At 46.5% G+C, this 21,545-nt stretch overlaps 1 protein-coding gene across 1 annotated transcript; it reads right to left on the reverse strand.

Annotated features, from left to right (window-relative positions):
- Nucleotides 1–1,010: 1,010 nt before the first annotated feature.
- Nucleotides 1,011–21,220, reverse strand: CA6 (carbonic anhydrase 6; the record flags this gene model as incomplete). The annotated part of the gene is made up of 8 exons (XM_082834241.1): nucleotides 1,011–1,111; nucleotides 1,800–1,923; nucleotides 4,734–4,891; nucleotides 8,363–8,432; nucleotides 12,169–12,261; nucleotides 12,904–13,052; nucleotides 18,803–18,982; nucleotides 21,142–21,220. 8 exons carry the CDS (start codon nucleotides 21,218–21,220, stop codon nucleotides 1,011–1,013), a joined length of 954 nt encoding a protein of 317 aa, XP_082690367.1.
- Nucleotides 21,221–21,545: the final 325 nt, after the last annotated feature.

Raw genomic sequence — 21,545 nt, forward strand, 5'->3', positions numbered from 1 at the left:
TGGCAGGCAGGATGTGAAGTCAGATATGAAAGTGCTTTGGATACGATGAATAACGACATGGAAGAACAAAGACAGTAATGAGAGCAGATAAAGGGATTCAGAAGAATGAGGGTGAGCTCAGTCGGAGATGAGCAGGAAGCTGAAGATGGACGAGGAAGGTCCTCCGTGAAGAGGATGGTAACTGGCCGGTAAAGGTTAGCAGCCACTCTGCGGGCTGCTCCCCAGGCTTGTCTTACTTACTCAAAACCACAGCCCTAAAAGACAGGTAATTTTATTATCCCATGTGACTAGTAATGGCAGAACTAGCACTTGAACGCAGGACTAGTGACAGCAGACACCATCGGACCAACAAGGACACGACCTCAGGGAAGCCCTTACCCCTCCCCCCAGCCCCCACCCCCACCTCCTCTCCCGGGAGCCCGCCTCCTCCCTCTTCTGTCTCTCTCTGACTCACTGGGCACGATCACTGCTCCAAACGTCTCCACCCACACGTTCCTAACCTAAGAGGAAAGCACCAGGTCCTAACCGCCGGACCGCCAGGGAATTCCCAGGTCTCTTTCCTTTTTCTTAATCTTCGTCCTGGAAATCCCTCCCACCTTGATTTCTACCCCATCACCTGGGTCTCTCAGGATAGAGCAAAGAAGGGATATTTGAAGTGGTACAAAGGCATAGAAAAGAGAAAACTAAGTAACAGATTTCCAAAGTTACTTTATTTCATCTAAATGCTATAGGGATGTTTGGGCTGATTTGTAATTTAGACACATCCATGTGCGTGATTCGAGAGGAGGACAGGTAGGTCTCCATCTCCTTTAGATTTCTATTCCAGTCAATTCCCATTGATGTTGTCTAACTCAAGTCCCTTCTCATGTATTTAAGCCATCTCACTTCCTTTCATGGGTGATGGTTTCTCCTGTTTTAATCATAAATTAAACGGGTGCCTCAGTGGGAATGGTGTGATCCAGACATACAGGGCTTCTTGGAGACAAGGCAGGGCTCACTCTTCAAGGTCATTATCCTTGTCTTTTTCTCTTTGCTTTCTTCTGTTCAATAAACGTTCTCGAGTACTCAAGGTTACTGTCAATATCGTTTGGATAAAACTGGAGCTCAGAGCCTATAAAAAGAAGAGTGAATAGGAAAAGTTCAGAACTTTGGAGGTCCTCATGCCTACCTCCAGCACCCTGGCGTCTGCAGCTTGATCCCCAAGAAAAGGGAGTAGGCAATTGTGGTCTAGTTAACCCCACCTTGAGGGAATTTATAGGAGGAGCTGTGGATGGGTTTGTAATAGAGACCAAGATAGAAGTGTGAAATATCTGAGTTGGATTTGATAAGATTAACTTGAGCCAAAACTCTTATGGGAGTATCTGGATGTTGCTTGATATCTTGCTTCTCCTACTGTCTCTGGCCAAGACTAGGTGGGTTATAAATCATGTAGCTTCTCATACTCATCGTCCCCTCTGTTTTACTCACTGGTACCACTGCCTGGACTGGGAAAATGAGTCACCCCCTTTGCCAAAGTCCTGTACAGCCCTCAGCCTCCTGTTGTTTAGAAAGCTCTCCTTCCTTTACTATTTTTTTTTTTAGGCCATGCCGTGTGGCATGAGAGATCTTTGTTCCCCGACCAGGGATCGAACCCATGCCCCCTGCATTAGAAGCATGGAGTCTTAACCACTGGACAACCAGGGAAGTCCCTTTTCCTTCCCTTACTATTGCCAGAAGAGATGGGTCCACCCAGAGAAGCAGGAAAACAGGAAATTATAATTGCAAATTGCAAAGAACAAACAAGAGTTGATCTTACTCACACTGATTAAGTTGAGACACGAAGTTGGCTTCTACCACTCTGTTGTTCAGGGTCTGGGTCCCACGGTAATCATTGTGGATGGTCTTGTTCTGGTGATTCAGTAAGGAATTCTCCAGCTTCCAAACCTGCAGGAAACGTGAAGGGAATTAAGGAGAGGAGAGGCACTGGGTGAGTTTTTAAATTTAGCTAGCAACTGAACTAGAGCTTGGATTTATATAACCCTGATAAAGCGGTTGTGAGAAGATCTCAATTCCAGAAGTGGTTCTGCGTGCTATGTGCCAGGCCATTAACCCACCCATTCATTTCTCCAACAATCTCTTTTAATCTTTTTCTATGAGTGTTTAGTCAATAGTAGAAAGGAGAGGAAGAAGTAAACAGAGACATACCAAGCAGCAAGCTCAATTTTTGTTTTTTCTGAAAATGTCTGTATTTTGTCTACATTCTTTTTTGGTTAACATTTATTTATTTATTTATTTTGTTGCTCCGGGTCTTAGTTGCGGCAGCCAGGCTCCTTAGTTGTGGCTCACTCACTCCTTAGTTGTGGCTTGCCAGCTTCTTAGTTGCAGCACATGCAATCCTTAGTTGCAGCAAGCAGTCTCCTTAGTTGCAGCATGTGGGCTCCTTACTTGTGTCTCGCCAGCTTCTTTTTTTTTTTCGGTACGCAGGCCTCTGACTGTTGTGGCTTCTCCCATTGCAGAGCACAGGGTCTGGACACACAGGCTCAGCGGCCATGGCTCTCGGGCCCAGCCGCTCTGCAGCATGTGGGATCTTCCCGGACCGGGGCACAAACCCGTGTCCCCTGCATCGGCAGGCGGACTCTCAACCACTGCGCCACCAGGGAAGCCCTCGCCAGCTTCTTAGTCGCAGTTCACCGGCTACTTAGTTGCAGCTCACGGTCTCCTTAGTTGTGGCTCACCGGCTCCTTAGTTGCAGCATGTGTGCTCCTTAGTCGCAGCAAGAGGGCTCCTTAGTTGCACCTCGCAGGATCCTTGGTTGCAGCTCACAGGCTCCTTAGTTGCAGCATGTGCTCTCCTTAGTTGCAGCAGGTGGGCTCCTTAGTTGCAGCTCTCTGGTTCCTTAGTTGCAGTTCACTGGCTCCTTAGTTTCAGCACGTGGGCTCCTTAGTTGTGGCTCACCAACTCCTTAGTTATGGCTCGCAGTCTCCTTAGTTGTGGCTTGCTGGCTCCTTAGTTGCAGCACGTGAACTCTCAGTTACAGCATGCATGTGGGATCCAGTTCCCTGACCAGGGATCAAACCTGGGCCCCCTGCATTGGGAGTGCAGAGTCTTATCCACTGCACCAGCAGGGAAGTCCCTTGTCTATATTCCTGAGAGATATTTTTGCTGCCTGTACAACTCTAGGTTAGCTATTCATTTCCCTCAGTTCTTTGAAAATATGGTTCCACTGCTTTCTGACTTTCATGGTTGCTGTGTTGAATCTACTCTTGGTCTATAGTATTTTTTTCATGAAAATCTGTCTTTTCTCTCTGGTTGATTTTTAAATCTTCTCTTTGTCTTTGATATTTTGTGGTTTCACTGTGATGGCTTAGTGTGGGCTTCTTTTTGTTTTCATTGACTCGTTGGGCTTCCTTCATATATGACATGGTGTCTTTCAATTCTCTGGAAAATTGTCAGCCAATATTTCTCAAATTGTCCCTCTTCTCTATGCTACCTCTCTTCTCCCTCTAAATTTCAACCAGACATTTGTTGGACCTTTCTAGTATGTTCTCTATATCTCTTTACTTCTTTTTCATATTTCCATCTCTTTTTCTCTTTGTGCTGCATTTTACATAATTTTGTCAGCTTTGTCTTCCAGTTTACTAATTCTTTCTTGGACTGTGTCTAACATGCTATTAAACCCATTTGTTGGGTTGTTAATTTCATTACTATCTTTTCATTTCTAGAAATTAACAACCCATTTGTTTTTTTTTTCTTCTTTGAGTTTACTTCGTCATTTTTATACTTTGTTCTTTCCTCATATTTAAAACTCCTATACATATTAAACATACTATGTTTAATTTTACATATTATGCATTATTTATGCATATTAAACATATTTTATATTAATTGACTGATAATTACTATATCTGAAATCTTTGTAGTTCTATTTCTGCTGACAATCATTCATAGTGCCTTTTTCCTGATATTTTGTGATTTTTAAAAAATTGAGCTCATTTCAGGTAACTTTATTCATGTAAATTCTTATAGATCTGGATTTAAGGTGCATTTTTCCTGAGATAGTTTACATTGGCTTTTGTTAGGTATCTAGGGGCACTTCAAACCTAGTTGGCAATGTTTTTTGTGTGGTTATAAGAATAGGGGTCTTTCCACCTTTTTCCCAGAATAGGGAAATGAAAAGTTTAAAAAAAGAAATATTTGTTTCTGAGGACGAACATCATCCAGAAGGAAATGTCAGCTTTGTTTTGAAACCTCAGTAACGTTTGTCCTTTATTTAACTCAACAAATATTTATTATGTACCCATGCTATGATGAAGGACAAAAGACAACTGATGCAGCTCTTCCCCTCAAAGAGCCACAGGGATTTTATGTGATGAAAGGCTAAATATGGAGCTATCCTTCTTGCATGGAGTCATTTATGAAGTAATGTGTTACTTCATATAGAGCAGTGCCTGATGGGAGCAGCACTCAGTAAATATTTGCCTTCACTGTGCAACTCTTGTCCTATGACCTGGACCACGTCCCAGTTTTTTTTGTTGCATCACCTATAGGTTTCTTGGATTCCCTGATGCCTGTTTGCCCATTTCTGCCACAACACTAGTAAGATCACCCCTAGCAATAGAGGTGAGGCACTGCAGCCCTGTACATGGAAAACACTGTAGGAGCCCAGGTATCAGCATTAGGTGAGATTTAGGGAGCGCTCTTGTTAACCAGGCCGTTGAAAGGAGAGACTTTGATAAAGTGATTCTACACACTACCTGTGTCCTGGAGAGCTTGACGGTATCTGCCAGCACAAACCAGTGGACATTCTCAGTACAGGGAGGAGTGGTGAGTGACCCCCAGTAGCTGTAGTAGTAGTGGAGGTTCCCAGGTAGCATGTCCTGAACATCAAGGCCCCTCAGAACTGTGCTTTGTCCTAAAAGAGGGGACAAAAAAGAATGTTAGGAACCACTGCTACCCCTTGCAAGGACAGCTCTGGCTCAGATCTCACCATCTTTAAATCTCCTGATTTAAGCAGGGGGACATAGAACCTGGTCATTGGGAAACATCCCCCAGTGTTCTGCTTCCAGGGGGGTGTTAAGAGCAAAGACTTTGGGCAGAAACCCACTCAAATACCTCGTCCTGGCTGAGTGGCCCTGGCTGGGTCTGTAAAAAGGGGACCCCCAGGAGCATTGCCGTGAGGGTAAAGGGGAATGTGTTTATAAAGTGCTGGCATTGGACCAGCACATAGGAAAGTGCTCATGGGTGTAGCCATCACCATCATCATTGTTAGGCAGAGGATATATTTTATGATAAATGAAAGCAATTATGACTCCTAGGGGCTTTTGGGTAAGTGCTCTCAAAGAAAGAACAAAATTCCTTGAGTTGTGCTCATCTATAAATGAAGGGGAGGGATAGAGATTAGAAAGGCAGAATCAGAACTAAGCAGGAGTCCAGGTGCAGGCATCAGGCCACGAGTACTTCCTGCCATGCGCATTGGCAACCAAGCTCAGCCACAGGTGAGGTGTAGAGAGGGGGACATCCACAGGGCATCTGAAGCCTCCACGGCACCCACATCTATCGCTGCATCTATACAATTCCTCTCTTGTTCATGTCATTGACGCTGAGTCCCTGAACTCAGCAAGAGACTCTATCAAAGCAACACGGAGTTGAGTTGACTTTTGCTTCACCTTCCCTGAGCACTTTTGCATTTTTCAATGGCAAAGACGATATCATTTTGATCTATACATAAACAGGTTTCTTTAACCAAGCCTGTGAAATGTAGTAGTGCATAATCCCATGAATAAGTAAAGATTTCTAAGTTTTGTTTGTTTTTGTTTTTGTTTTTTGCGGTACGCAGGCCTCTCACTGTTGTGGCCTCTCCCGTTGTGGAGCACAGGCTCCGGACGTGCAGGCTCAGCGGCCATGGCTCACGGGCCCAGCCGCTCCGCGGCATGTGGGATCTTCCTGGGCCGGGGCACGAACCCACGTCCCCTGCATCGGCAGGCGGACTCTCAACCACTGTGCCAGCAGGGAAGCCCTAAGTTTTGTTTTTATTGGATAGATTTCAAGATATAACCTTCTAAAGGACTCTATTGCATAGATTTTGTTTCATAACTCCAATACGTTCAAGTCAGTGAAGAATTCAAGAACCATGATGAGCCACTGTGGAAAATAATATGGTGGTTCCTTTAAAAATTAAACATAGAATTACCATATGATCCAGAAATTCCACTTCTGGGAATATACCCCAAAGAATTGGAAGCAGGGAGGTAGAAACAACAGGGCCCACTGATGGTTTGGGTGTGGCAGGGCAGGGTGGGGAATGAGAAGAGGGAAGTCCAGAAAAATTTTGGGATTTTTGGCTTAAACAAGGGGATAGATGAGGATGCTCTTTGCTGAAATGAGGAAGTCGGTTTAGGGACAAGCCTGGAAAGGGACGGGAATAAGTGATGCTTTGACCATGTAAATTCTAGATCCGTCGGGCAACATCAACTAAACAGTTGGGTAAAGGAATCCAAAGTTCAGAGAGAGGCCAGTGTTGTGGGCAGTATTGATCAGCAGTGGAATTTATTGAATTGGAGAAGGAAATATATCAGGATCAGTTAGTGGAAATAGAATATCTGAGGTCAGTGAATTCAAGGCAACTCCTTAGTTATACCACAGGCCTGTGGTGTCTCCTGCTGGCTTTGTTCATGGTCAGTAGATGAACTAGACAGTTCTTGCCTCTACTTTGCCTCACCTGTCCTGCCTGGTGCTGTTGTTGCCTGGAGGACCAGATAGAGATTTTTGGAGTCCACAGCCTAAGGATGACAATTCAGGCCATGGGACTGAAAATGAGGTCACCGAGAGAAGTCAGAGTCCTGGCACCCTCTGACATTAAGGCAGGAGCCAGGAAGAGAGAGCAAGAGAGTAGTGCTGGGAGTGGGGGCGGGCTTTGGCCACAATGCAAGCTGTGTGTAATGCATCACTGTTTGGAGGTGAAGCAAGAGAAGAGAAAAGTGCCCAGGAGATCTGACAACCAGGATGACCTTGAAGGCTTAGGGTGAGTGAGAAAAGAGAACAGGACAGTAGACAACTCTTTCAAGGGGAGATGAGAATGGGGTGGAAGCTGAGGGAATGATGGGGGTCAAGAGATGGAGCTTGTGTTTTGAAATGGAAGAAATGAGAGCACTGTGCTTTGTGTTGAGTGGAGTGATCGGGTGAAGGGTGAGATGCAGGAGAGAGGGGAGACGGGCAGGAGAAAAGGCCCTGAGAATGGGGGGGTCAGTGCCCACATGGAAGGCTGGTCCTGGACCAGAGCAGGGACCTCTCATCCAGTGTAACAGAGGAGGGAACATGGAGTTTGGTCAGGTGCAGGCAGGTTAAGATGAATGAGTTTCTGACTACCTTCTCCATGGAGTGGGAGGCCAGGCATCACCTCCAAGGGAGAAGCTGGGGCCAGAAAGGAGGGGCTTTGGGAGAGAGGAGAAAATATGATGCAGTAATTTTGGAGAGGGGAAAAGCAAATGTCTAGCGTCGTATTTCAGGATTTCTGAGCAGTGTTAGTACTTGTGTATATTTGTCGCTGTGAATGAAGCTAGAAATCTGTGTGCTTCTCTCTGGCTACATTCAGCCATTTGGCTACAGGCTGTGAGCAAGTGGGAGTTAGTCTGGGGCTTTGCCAGGTGAGCTTGTGGAAGGATGGAGGGCATTTGAGTGGGCGTGTCAGAAGTATGGCCCGTGGAATCCAAGCTAGAGAGATGAGAGGCATGAGGCGTGACTAGTAGTGAGAATGTGGAGGTCCATGGATAGGAGGTCAGCAGATTGCTGGGGGGGGTGAGGGCTGAGGTCAGGGGCCTGGAGTCTGGGAGATGTGGCCAAAGTGAGATGCACACAGCCAAGGCTGCAACAGACCTGGTTACTGCTCAAGGTCAAGGGTTGACCATGGGAGTGGGCAGACACTCTGACAAGAACCCTGCCTTCTGGCGGCAGAGATAAGGGAGAGCAGCCCTGTGTCTGTGTGTACAGGCACCGTGACAAGAGGCTTCACTCTTGAGATTCTTCTCAGCTTGAAGCCAAGGAGGTCATCTCTCTCTAGAGACCAGGATCATTACTACCAGCTGGGGCCAGAGGGGAGAGTCACTTAAATGAAGGTATCCCTCGTTAGTGGAACTCTGGCCATCCAGAAGTTCCAACTGTGGCAATTGACAGGTAGAGTTTATGAACGGGTTTCTCAGAGGTGTGCACAGCCTGAGCCAACCTTGGGAATTGCTGGAACCAGAGACCCTGCACAGGGAGGGGAGCGTCCCCCCGCAGGCTTATCTGCCACCCTCCCCACCAGCGACACTCTTCCCTGCTCCCCTGCCCCCCATCACACTCACACTCATTCCTCTGCCCTCATGCAGCCGCTGTCGGTTTCCCTTACCTGGATACCTGATGCTCTTCAAATGAGAAATGAAGTTGCTGTAGTAAGTATTTTCAGCATTATCCTTGACCTGCAGGAGAAACACAGAGCAGTTCACCTAATGGAGAAGGGCCGTCCATCCAGAACTATCCCCGTTAATCCAGCTATTTTGTAAACTGGCTGATTGCGCAGAGCCGCAAGGGCAAGGAGGCAGCCCACCCGTGCCCCACTTGTGCTGGGGGAGACCATCTGGCTGTTCTTTGCCACCAAGTGCCTGGGCTCCCCTGTCTCTTCCAGAAAGACAAGATCTGAAGCATTTTGGCAGCTTCCAGGGAAAAGAGCTTCTTGGTGGTGACTGGTGATGTCCTCAAGGAACGGCCAAAAGTCACTGTCAAGATATCCCCAGTGACCCTGTTTTGGGCAATGTCAACCACAGTCAGATTCACTGTGATGTTTCGTTTGTTTGGTTGGTTTTGGTTTTTTGGCCATGCGGCATGCGGAATCTTAGTTCCCTGACCAGGGATCGAACCATGCCCCCTGTATTGGAAGCATGGAGTCTTAACCACTGGACCGCCAGGGAAGTCCCCAGATTCATGGTGATGCAGGGGCTTGCTCTGAAGTGCTCCCTTCTTCATCCTCAGGACTTTTGACCGAATGAAGGAAAGCCAGATGTCCAAGGCAGAACTGCTCCAATTCTGACCACCGCCATCCTTTATTTATTGTATGAGTGTTGACTTTTTAGAAGTCAGAATAGTTGCTTTTTGTAAAAAAGGTCTAAGGACAATGGTTCTTTTCAGTCAGTGCTGCTGATCCATTCTTCCCCTGGGTATAAATTCAGACTTTCTTGGATTTCTGATTGCCATTTATTTGTTTTCTAAATGTCTCATCTTTTTTTGTTCCTCTCTTCTACCTTTTGTGTTAAACTCTGTTCTATACTTTTTTTTTTTTTTCTGTTCTATACTTTTAGTGTACCATTTAACCGTGTTAGGTTATTAGTGGTTGCTCTAGTGACTACCACATACAACTTATCACAATCTATATCAGGTAAATACTAACTTAATTCTAGTAAAATATAGCAACTTTGTTCCAATATAGCTCTATTTCTTCCTCATTTTTTCTTCTATTTTTGTCATACATTGTAAAGCTAATACTACAGGGGTATAATTATTGTTTTAAACAATCTTATGGTTTTTTTAAAAAAGAAATTAAAAGAAGACAAGAATATGTATATATGTATATATATATATGTGTATGTTTGTATATGTGTGTGTATATATATATATTTACTATTTTCTGGCAGTCTTCATCTTTTTCTGTGGATTTGAGTTGCTGTCTGGTGTGATGTCCTTTCAGCCAGAAGGATTTCCTTTAATTTTTCTTGTAAGACAGATCTGTTAACAATTATCTCAGTTTTACTTTAACTGGGAATGTCTTTATTTTGCCCCATTTCTGAAGATTGGTTGATTGGACATAGGAATCCTGATCGTCAGTCATTCCACTGCCTTCTGATGCCTTGCTTCTAATGAGAAGTCAGCCATTAATGCACTGTCAGTCCCCTCTATATAATGAACCCTTTTTCTCTTGTCAGTTTTGACAGTTTGATTTTGATGTGTCTAGGTGTTTATCAGATTTGGAGTTTGTTGAGTTTCTTGGATTGGGAAATTATTGTTTTTTCATCAACTTTGGGAAAATTTGGCCATTGTTTCCTCAACAGTTTTTTCTGCCACTTTCTCTCTCTGCTCTCCTTCTGGGACCCCCATTACATATATGTTGGGAAGCATGATCTTGTCCCCATGAGTCTCTAAGGCTCTGCTCATTTTTCTTCTAGCTTTTTCCTCTGTTCTTCAGATTCAATAATTTATTTAACCTGTCTTCAAATGCACTGATTGTTTCTTCAGCTGCCTCAAATCTGCTTTGAGCCCATGTAGTGAATTTTTCATCCTTTTATGATACTTTTCAACTCTAGACTTTCCATCTGGTGCATTTTTATAGTTTCTGTTTCTTTATTGAGATCCTTTTTGAATCATTGTCATCATATTTTCCTTTAATTCTTTGAACATAGTTTCTTTTCATGCTTTGAACATATTTATGATAGTTGTTGAAAGTACTGTCTGCTAGGGAAATCCCTGGTGGTCCAGTGGTTAGGACTCCATGCTTTCACTGCTGAGGGCCAGGGTTTGATCCTTGGTCAGGGAACTAAGATCCCACAAGCCACGTGGAGTAGCCAAAAAATAAAATAATAATAATAATAAAGAAAGTACTGTCTGCTAAATCACTCTTGGTCTACTCAGTTTATATTGACTGCTTTTTTTTTCTCCTAAATATGGATCACATTTTCCTATTTCTTTGCATGCCCAACTTTTTCTTTGATATCTGGACATTTTAGATAATACATGGCAGCAAATCTGAATTCTGATTTTTTTTTTTTTTTTTTTTTTTGCAGTACGCGGCCTCTCACTCTTGTGGCCTCTCCCGTTGCGGAGCACAGGCTCCGGACGCACAGGCTCAGTGGCCATGGCTCACGGGCCCAGCCGCTCCGCGGCATGTGGGATCTTCCCGGACCGGGGCACGAACCCGCGTCCCCTGCATCGCAGGCAGACCCCCAACCACCGCGCCACCAGGGAAGCCCCTGAATTCTGATTTTTAAAAATTGTCCTGAGGGGTTTTTGTTGTTGTTCATGTGACTGTTTAGTGACTTGCCTGGACTTCTTCTGCAGGATATGTCTCACAACAGTATATAGCAGCTGATGAGCCTGTTTAGGTCTTAAGTCTTATTTTTAATTTTTAGCCTGGGGCCATCTAGGGTCAACATAGTCTTGTGGCCAATGATTTTTGCAGAGGTTGTGCTCAAACCCCATGAGCCCAAGATTTGCACCCTCTGCTGATGGAGCTGTATGTGGGTTGAGAAGCACATTCAAAGCTCAGCCAGTTACTAAGTCAGCCTCAGCCTTTACTTGCCATCAGGGTTTCCTGGGAAGCTTATACAGCCTTCCTGTGGCTCATCTCCCAGTTACATTTCTGATTGGTCTGCCACTTGCCACTCACCTCAACTAGGACTGCAATCTCAGACCATCAAACCTGCAGGTTTTCCGTTTTCTGTCTTTTCGGTTGTTTGCTACTTTTACCAGCAGTGCCCCCTGGGCATGGGTTTTCAAGTTCTACTCCAAATCAAATTAGTCCCCTGTACCAAGCAGTGAAGCTGCTGGTTTTCCTGTCCATGCTGCCCTGATAAAACTACCTTGCTGACCAAGTTAGGGGAAGGGGATGGGAACAGCCCCAGGCAAGATGTCCACAAACTCCCATTGTTCTTACTCAAAATTCTAGCCATTTATCATAAATAAATGCCTCACCTTGTTATTTGTCTTTGGTCCATTTCCAGAGCACTGATACGGTTGTTTTTGACAATTTTATCCAATATAAAACTTGTTTGGGGGTGATTGGATTCACTGACCACTTCTTGCTCCCTAGACATAAATCCCACCCTCCAGACTTTCTGAGAAATGCAGAGATGTTGGCTTTTTCTGAGGGGTTGCAGACTTCCTCTTGCCCTCAGAGCAGTTTTTGTCAAGTGGACCCTTCTGTGATCCCAGCTCTTTTAAGTCAGCTCGTCCAAGTTACGCAATGTCCTTGAGGTTGGTGACACAGAAGGAACACAGTAACTGTGGGCAAGGACTGGAAAAAGGGTGGGCCTTTCATTGGGTGAGTGTCTCCAAGAAGTGGGAGCTCAGGAACAGATGAGGAGGGGCAAACAGGAAGACCCTTTGTCTACACTTAACACCTCGTTTTGACACCAGTTTCTAACTCTGCATGTGTAGTTTCAGCTTTACCTCAACGAGGGCTGCCAGCACAGCCAAACCATCCGGTGCTTTCTGAGCCTGATCGTAGCTCTTGTATTTAGAATTGTAATGAACGACGTGAATCTGTGGAAGCAAGGAAGTGTAAGTCGAGAGCAGTTCCTGTAAACCTCCAGTGCTTCAGGTTTTCAGGGAAGGAGGAAAATAAAAAAAGGTGCTCCATCCCACACCTCAGCTGACCCACATAAACACCTCTGACCACCGTGTCCCTCCCTCTGGGCTACAAGATCTATCAAGACCAGAAAGTTCTCCAAGAATGCGAAGAGTATGAGTGGTATTCTGGGGAGATGGCAATTCACCTTCCCCCAGGCAGACAAGCTGGCAGAGTCCAAGGGATCATATGAGGCCACTGGGTTCTCCTGAGGTCTCCCTAGAGTGGGCATGTGGCCCCTTACCCCAGGAGGCCACTGTAAACCTGTGGTCATCCTGAGCAAGAGGGGGAACCGGCAAATCTACCACATAGAAATCCGGTTGAAACTAAGGAGGGCTCGCCCCACTCTGTGGGCTGTAAACTCCTGCGTTGGGGTGACTTCTGTGAGGTCAGGGACCCTGCCCGAACCCCCAGCACATAGCAGTGATCAGTGAATTGTTGTAAATGAATGAAAAATAAACTCCACCTCAAGGTGACTTGACTCAGCAAAGCCTTTTTGGCTGTTTTAATAAGAAAAGTGACTATGGGGTTTGAAAGAAAGAGGATCCTCAGGGTACCTCCATCACATATCTGATCCCGTCAATGGTGTGCTCGGAACCGCTCATCTCCAAGGAGGCGCCACCCCAGTGGAAGTGCATCTGCTGGGCTATGTACTGGGTGCCATTGGCAGCCGTCATGCACATGGTGGGGGGCAGGCTGATCTGTACTGGAAGAGAAGACGAGGGGCAGGGAGTGTGCAGATGGGCGTGGATGGCTCAGGTCTACAGGTGAGGCAGCTTCCCCGTTCACCTGCCCACTCCTGGGGCAAGCTGGTACTATAGACAGGCCTAGACTGCCATGAGCAGGGTGACCAACAGAGAGGGGGCACCTGGCACATGGGGAAGGATGGCGACCAGGCACTGAGTAAGCTGGGCTGGACAGGCACCCGTCCCAGGGCACGCACCTTCCCACCCAGGACCAGAAGGTCAGGGGCAGGACCTCCAAGTGGCAGGTCCAGCTTGTTAGCCCTAACGAAGGGGGGAGCCCTGAAAAAACAGGGCTAATGAGTGTGGAAATCAGAATTCTGCTCTCCACCTCTGGCCAATTTTGGAATTTGCCCACAGGGTAGGGATAGGAAGTAGGGCCTCTTGGACTATTTTGATTACTTTACTACCCAGCATGAGTACGCTGTAAGGTCAAGTTGAGGTCATTGTCTTCTCTATGATGTGGTTAAAATCTTCATCCCATATCGACTTCTAGAACTAGACCAACTACCAACCCATCCCACTTCGTAGAAAGTAGCATCCCTGCGGGGCTTCAGTACTTTTATTTTATGGACAAGGAAGCCAACCTTGGTAGAAAGATTTGCAGAGTCACTCAGTTCATTGGTCAGGGCAGAGCTGGGCCAGAACTGGGCCTGGACAGGACATCACCATTATAGGCTTCAACTTGTCTTCAGAAGACAAAAGACCACATTCTGCGGCAAGTCAGGGGACACACAGACTCTTGGCTTGGGATTGAATTTGACGTGATCATCAACAGATGCTTTCAAACGTTAGGTTCTTGCCGATGGGAAAATGGATCCCTCTTCCAGCTTCCTTTTGCCTTGTGCCCCACAGACTTTCTACAGGGAGGTTACTTTGGTGAGACAGCTGCCTTGTTCATTCCACTGGCTTAGGTCTTAGAGAAATCTCTATATTTTGGAATGACCCAGGCAAAAGGGAGACATGGAGAGTGACCCCAGAAAATGACCAAGAAAAATATCTAGGAGGGTATAATTTAGGACTTGAAAAGGGACAGTCAGCATCTCTCCTGATAACAAGGTTTTTCTATTTAAAGTCATCGAAGATGGTTATAAACAAGTAAATTTTCTTAAAGAGCAGACAGTAGGTATTTGATATCTGTCAAATGACCCCTTCTTCCCTTCCAAATTATCTAAAGCAGCAGAAAGCTGTGATGAAATTCATAACATAATATGACAGAAGGCAGAAGTCCAGCCTCAAAGATTTTTCCACGCCCTTTGGCAGAACAGGTGCTTTGTATTTAGTGCTTAAACTGTAGCCGGCCTCAAAAATCACTGCTCACGTGAGAAAAATGGAAGAGGTTTTCAAAGGAGATATGCAGTCATCTGTTCCCAGAGATTGGAGAGCTGAGGAGAGTTAGTACCACAGGAGCAATAACAGAGATCCAGACAAGCATGTTTCCCTTGAAACACAATTCCCTGCAGACAGAATGCCTCAATTCTCAAGCTGTGTCCATAGAATCGCACAGGCCAGATTGAAAAATGGCGGCAATTCTGGGCTCATCACTGTGCTTTTGCAAAGGTGAGGCCAAATATCTGTCCTCCCACGAATCAACTTGCTGAACCTTCCAGATTCTGAAAACAAATGGATTTAACTTGCAGAACTCACTCCGCTTTGTTTGAAACTAATTTAACCAAGTTCTTATCAGACCAGAGAAAAAACACATGATCTGAGCATTTACTGTGCTCAAGAAACAACTGCAAAGCGTCAAGTTTACAAAAGACTGAGGAGCTGACCGTGATTGGAGAAGACTAAGGAGATATGATGACAAAATGCAATGTGTGGTCCTGGATTAGATGCTGGACCAGGATAAGGACATTCTGGGCAAGTGATGAGATTCAAATGAGGCCTAGAGTGTAGTTCATCATGTGGTATCAACACAGTCCAGCTATAAGATAATAAAATTAGGGGAAGTGGGAGAAGGGTATTTGGGAACTCTGTACTATTTCTGCAATTTTTCTAGCCTAAAACTATTTCAAAATAAAAGTTTAAAATAACAAAGACAGAACCAGTCTTGCTCCTGCAGCTTTCAAAGATCAAAACCTGCTCAGGGGACTTCCCTGGTGGCACAGTGGTTAAGAATCCGCCTTCCAATACAGGGGATGTGGGTCTGATCCCTGGTCAGGGAACTAAGATCCCGCATGCTGCGGAGCAACTAAGCCTGCGTGCCACAACTACTGAGCCTGTGCGCTCTGGAGCCCACGAGCCACAACTAGAGAGAAACCCAGGTGCCTCAATGAAGAGCCTGTGTGCTGTAACTAAGTCCTGACGCAGCCAAAAAAAAAAAAAAAAAAAAAAAAAAACCTACTCAGAATACTGCATCGCTCATGGAGCCTATTTGGGGATTTATCCTTTCGTGCACAAGTCTTTTCGCCTCAAATGCATTAATCTATGTCAGGCTCTGTGCCAGGTACCAGGATAGAAGGATGAATAAGAGATCATCCCTCCTTTCAATGAGCCCGATAAATGGAGTGTCTGGTAGTACCTAGTAAGAGAACAGTGTTGCCCTTCCCCTTGAACACTACAGGCCCAGTACTTCCAGCCTTTAAGCTTTTCTGGAGCCTATGCATGTGTGTTTCGGGGAATTAAAAAAAAAAAAAATCAATCAATCAGTACTGGTCCACCTACTGTCCCTTGTTTACAACAAAATAGAGAAATTGAAAATAAGCTTCAGGGCTTCCCTGGTGGCACAGTGGTTAAGAATCCCTGCAGGGGACATGGGTTCGAGCCCTGGTCGAAGAAGATCCCACATGCCACAGAGCAATTAAGCCCATGCACCACAACTACTGAGCCTACGCTCTAGAACCCGTGAGCCACAACTACTGAAGCCTGCACACCTAGAGCCTGTGCTCTGCAACAAGAGAAGCCACCGCAATGAGGAGCCTACGCACCGCAAAGAAGAGTAGCCCCCGCTCACCGCAACTAGAGAAAGCCCGCGCAGCAACAAAGACCCAATGAAGCCAAAAAAGAAAAATTAATTTTAAAAAAAGTAGAATTTGAAATTAAAAGCACAGTAATTAAATTAAATTTAATTAAATAATTAAATTAAATAATTAGGTATAATTAAGTTAATTAAATTAAATAATTTGGTATAATTAAATAATTAATTAGGTATAAATTAAATAATTAGGTATAATTATTAAATTATTAGGTATAAATTAAATAATTAGGTATAAATCTAACACATTACATATAAGATCTATATGAGGAAAACAGAAAAACTCTGATGAAAGAAATCACAGAAAAACTAAATAAATGGAGAGATATTCCATTTTCCTGGATAGGAAGACTCACTACTGCCAAGATGTCAGTTCTTCTCAATTTGACCTAGAGATTCAATGTGATCCCAGTCAAAATCCCAGCAGGTTATTTTGTGGATATCAAAAAACTAACTCTAAAGTTTACATGGAGAAGCAAAAGACCCAAAATAGCTGACACAATGTTTAAGGAGGGTAACAAAGTTGGAGGACTGATGCTACCCAACTTCAAGGCTTACTGTAAAGCTACAGTAGGGACTTCCCTAGTGGTCCAGTGATTAGGACTCTGCGCTTCCACTGCAGGGGGCACGGGTTCCATCGGGAACTAAGATCCCACAAGCCACATGGTGTGACCAAACAAAACAAAGTATAGTACTCAAGGCAGTGTGGTCTTGGTGGGAGAATACACAAATAGATCAGTGGAACAGAATAGAAAGCCCAGAAAGAGACCCTCATAAATATATTCAACTGATCTTTGACAAAAGAGCAAAGATTATCAATGGAGCAAAGAGAGTCTCTTCAACAAATGGTGCTAGAACAACTGGACATACACGTGCAAAAAAATGAACCTAGGCACAGACCTTACACCCTTCACCAAAATTAACTCAAAGTGGATCACAGACCTAAATGTAAAGTGCAAAACTATAAAATTCCTCGAAGATAACATAGGAGAAAACCTAGACAACTTTGGGTACAGTGATGCCTTTTTAGATGCAACACCAAAGACACAATCCATGAAAGAAAGAATTGATAAGCTGGACTTAATTAACATTTAAAACTTCTGTTCTGCAGAAAAGAATATCAAAAGAATCAGAAGACAAGCCACAGACTGGGAGAAAATATTTGTATAAGACACATCTGATAAAGCACTGCTATCCGAAATATACAATGAATCCTTAAAAGTCAACAATAAGAAAACAAATAACCCAGGGACCATAACAGACACCTCTCCAAAGAAGATATACAGATGGCAAATAGGAAAAGACGCTCCACAGCATAGGTCATCAGGGAAATACAAATTAAACCAACAATGAGGTGCTCCCACACACCTAATAGAATGGCCGAGGTCCGGAACACTGACGGCACCAAATGCTGGCAAGGTTGTGGAGGAACAGGAACTCTCACTCACTGCTGGTGGGAATGCAAAATGGTGCAGCCACTTTGGAAGAGAGTTGCACAGTTTCTTACAAGACTAAACATACTCTTACCATATGATCCAGCAATCACACCCCTTGGTATTTACCCAAATGAGCAGAAAACTTATGTCCACACCAAAATCTACACACTGGTGTTCATTGATGTTTATAGCAGCTCTATTCATAATTGCTGAACCTTGGAAGCAGCCACAATGTCCTTCAGTAAGTGAATGAATAAGTGAACTGTGGGGCATCCAGACAGTGGAATATTATCCAATGCTAAAAAGAAATGAGCTATCCAGTCATGAAAAGACACGGAGGAAGCATAAATGCATGTTACTGAGTGAAAGAAGCCAATCTGAAAAGGCCGTACACTTCTGCCAACCTGCTGGTAGCTTCAGAGAGTAACTTTGGAAACAGGAACGTGATACGGGTGATAAAATGAGGCTTTCACGAGCTACGTGTGGAGTTCAGTAATCCAAATCACAGCGATCTGAGGGCTACGACCTTCACCAGCCCCATCGAGGGCAATTGGTTTTATTTTCTTAATAGTGCAAAAAGGAAATCTGAGTCCTATGACCGCCCCCTACATACACCTGTGCGAATGGACAGTAAACTGTCCCAGCCCAGGTGGGAGTGGAGAGGGAAGTTTCCAAGGAGGACATGACCGAGGAATCAGACATCCGGGGCCTGGATCCAGCTCGGCCACTAGAGACTGTGTGACCATAAGTCCCTTGGCCTCCCAAAGCCTGTGGTTTCAGCTTAAAAAATGCCCCCCTCTGGGCTTGCCATGAGGCTCAGAGGAGACGAGCCCACTTGAAAAACATCAGAAGGATGTCTGCAAACATTAAGCAGGATTTGATGGTTGTCCAGTCTAGGCTTCTGGAATAGGAGGCCCCCAAAACCAGCTTTTCCTGTCTGACCTTCCCACATAGAAAATATGGCAGATCAGACCCAGGCACAGATCAACAGAACAGACAGTGGGTCATGTGGCTTCACGGTGTTGCCTCTCTGTCCGCTGAATTTCCTGCTGGTTGGGTCAGAGTGAGCTCAGAGAGAGGCCGGTGCAGGATGAAGGGACCAGTGGGGAACCGAGTCTACAGACGGATGCTGCCCAACCAGGGACGAAGTACCAGGGCTCAACACCGGTCTGCCCCGAGTCTGAGGCCTGCAGCCCCCAGGCCGCACTCTGGATCTCTGAGCATACAGCTCCTGGCAGCCTTGCCTGCCTGCCTCCCCCCGATGCCCGCGCGGGCACGGGAGCCTGTCGCCCACCCTTACCTGTGTGGCCATTGTTGATCATAAGGAACGTCCCGTGCTGGACCTCGTAGCCTGACAGGTTCAGAGCCCTCAGGGAAGGGTTGTACCACACTTTCTTCCTCTGCAGGTCGATGGGCGACTGTCTCTTCCCCCCGCAGTCCGGGTACTCCCTCGGCCAGTGTGCTACATCCAGCACCCCATCTGACACAGGAGAGAGTCCAGGGGGTCACAGTGCAAGGGGCTCCCTGTGGGCACTCACTCAGGGCCCGCTCAACAGGAGGCCTGCAGAGGCCACAGTCAAGACCAGAGGCCTGTCTTCTAGAAAGCAGGGCCAGGCCTCCAGAAGGAGGTGGCAGGGGCATCTAAATCAGCTCCACGGACCCTGGTGTCTGGGGGGCTTTGGGGCTGGTTCATAACTTTCCTCTTGCACCCACTGGCCCTGAGAACATGCCTTTGTGTTTTGAAAGCAATTGATGTCTTTAATACATAGCTTTGGTTTTCCGTTTATGTGACTGTCGGCTGATAAAAGTACTCGAGGGCTACTTGGGCTTGGCATTGCCTGTGTTACTCTCAGTGCCTTTTCCTCACTTCTTCTGAACGGCAGTTTCTCTTTCCCAGCCCCCAACAACACCACGGCCCACTCCGCGCCCTCTGCCCTACGGCAGGACCTCCCCACCTCCTTGCTTGACCCCTCCCCTTTAACTGGTTCCCAATATGGTAAAGACCACCTGGGTGCCTACACTTATGGATTCAGGACAAGAAAGGAAGCATCGGGTTCAAGGATGACCTAGAATGATTAGTTGAAAAAAATATCAAAATAAGGAAATTTACCTTTTTTAAGGTAGTTACTAATGACAGAAGAGAGGAGAGAGGGTGATAAAAGCAAGTCATTATAATGGGTGACTCGGCCTCCAAACAACTGTGGGTCCTGGTCTCATCCATTTGCAATAGGGAATCCAGCTCTCTTTCCCCCTTAGGGGACAGCGTCACCCATAGCTTGTTTTGAGGAAGATGTTTGTACTTAGGCCTCTCACAGCTTCTCGGTTCAATAAAAAGACAATTCTTTTTTTCTCTGTTCCTCTCTTCACTGTTTAATAATACAAACCAATCTGTAGACAATTCTTTCCTAGGGGCAGGTGCCAGGAGCAAGGCCAGACGTCTTGAACAAAGCCCCTTCGTGGATCAAAAGGTTTTTTAACAGCATTGGTGTTTCTCAAGTATCCCCGACAGGCATTCGCAGCAGCTGCTGCCTGAGTTCTCCTGGGCCCCGTCTCAGAGGCTGTGTTGAGCTGGGGAGGACAGACTCCACTGTCGGAATCCTCTCTCTTCCTTACCCTCGAACCACACCCAGTACCAATGGGCCTGACCGAGCAGAAGCCCCGGGGTCTCGTGGCACTGGGCAGGGTAGGGGAATCCTCTGGTCCAGACAGAGCAGTTGGTCAGAGTCAGCTGTCCCGCCCTCGGAAGCTGGACTTCCTGAGCCTTGCCACAATGCTCCTAGCTCTGCTGCCCTTGACTTAGAGGACACACATCCACCCTGGGAGGACGCTTCACCCTGTATCTGCGGCCAGGGCAGACTGTGCAGAGAGCAGGCTCAAAACCCTGCTTTCTCCTGGCTCCTGCATCAGCCAGCGGCCACGAGCATCCTCTCCGGCCCCATGCCTCCATCCAGGACAGAAAAGAGGGGGACCAGGTAGGCGCTCTCTCCCCTGCCACACAGAAGGGGCGTTTAGTGTCTGAACCCCACTGTCTCCCTCTCTTTGGTCCACACGTGGGCCGGGACCTGTGCTAAATGCCAGGGTTTTCCACTTCACGTCCTATAAGTGGGGTTCTGGATGTGAGACTGGGTCTCAGCACGGCCACAGCGACCAAGAGAGGCCAGCCTGGAGGCCATGCAATGGTCACTGGGTTCTCGGCACATTGAGACGCTCTGGATAAACCGTGTATCATGAAATTTCCTGGAAGAAAGTGCTGGCAAACCCCACACACCCTCGGTGGGGCTGCAGGGAGCCCCCTGCAAATGCTTTACTTTCTGTCTACACAGACCAAGAAAGCAAATGGCTTTGCCCTCGTAAGCACTAAGTGGGCTCTCAAGCCAGCTTCTGGGGCAGCAAAGCAGAAACCCTGCGGGCGGCTCAGGGGTCCGGGAACGGGGAGAGCTCCGCCCTCCGCCCCTTAGCCGAGGTCTAAGTGCAGTATGCTCTTGCTCCAGCCCGAGACCTTGAGACCCCAGCAAGCACCGCACGCGATCATCAGGCATGGTCGCCCCGCAAGGCCAGGCTTCGTCCTCGAGAAGCGGGTGCCCCCTTCCTTGACGTGATGGCAGAAAGGCGGCGTGCAGCCCTTGGGGTGGGCCTTACCTGAGTAGGTCCACTCGGTCCCGTGCTGGGCCTGGGGTCCCAGCAGGAGCAGGGACAGCAGGGTGACCAGAGCCGTCATGACGCTGTGGGTCTGGAATCAGGGCCGATTCTGGGGAAGCTCTTCTTTTAAAAGTTCAGAAACTGTAAATAACAATTTACCGAGTGTGGTCAGCTGATCCACACTTTGCTGCACCCGCTGATAAACAGCACGGCCTTCTCACCGGCTTCACTCAGCCAGGTGGTGTGCACCTGTCTCAACAGCCCTGGCATCAGCCGTGACGTGTCCACTTACCCAGGGGTTTGGTTGTTCACTGTCTGATTTATGAAAACTCACTCACAGGGTCCCACAGGGCAGCCTTTGTGGACGAGCGACTACAGGCCAGGGAAGGACCCAAGGCAGAGAG

This window comes from Leucopleurus acutus (assembly GCF_964270905.1).
Source record: "Leucopleurus acutus genome assembly, chromosome: 2".
In the NCBI taxonomy this organism is placed as follows: domain Eukaryota; kingdom Metazoa; phylum Chordata; class Mammalia; order Artiodactyla; family Delphinidae; genus Leucopleurus; species Leucopleurus acutus.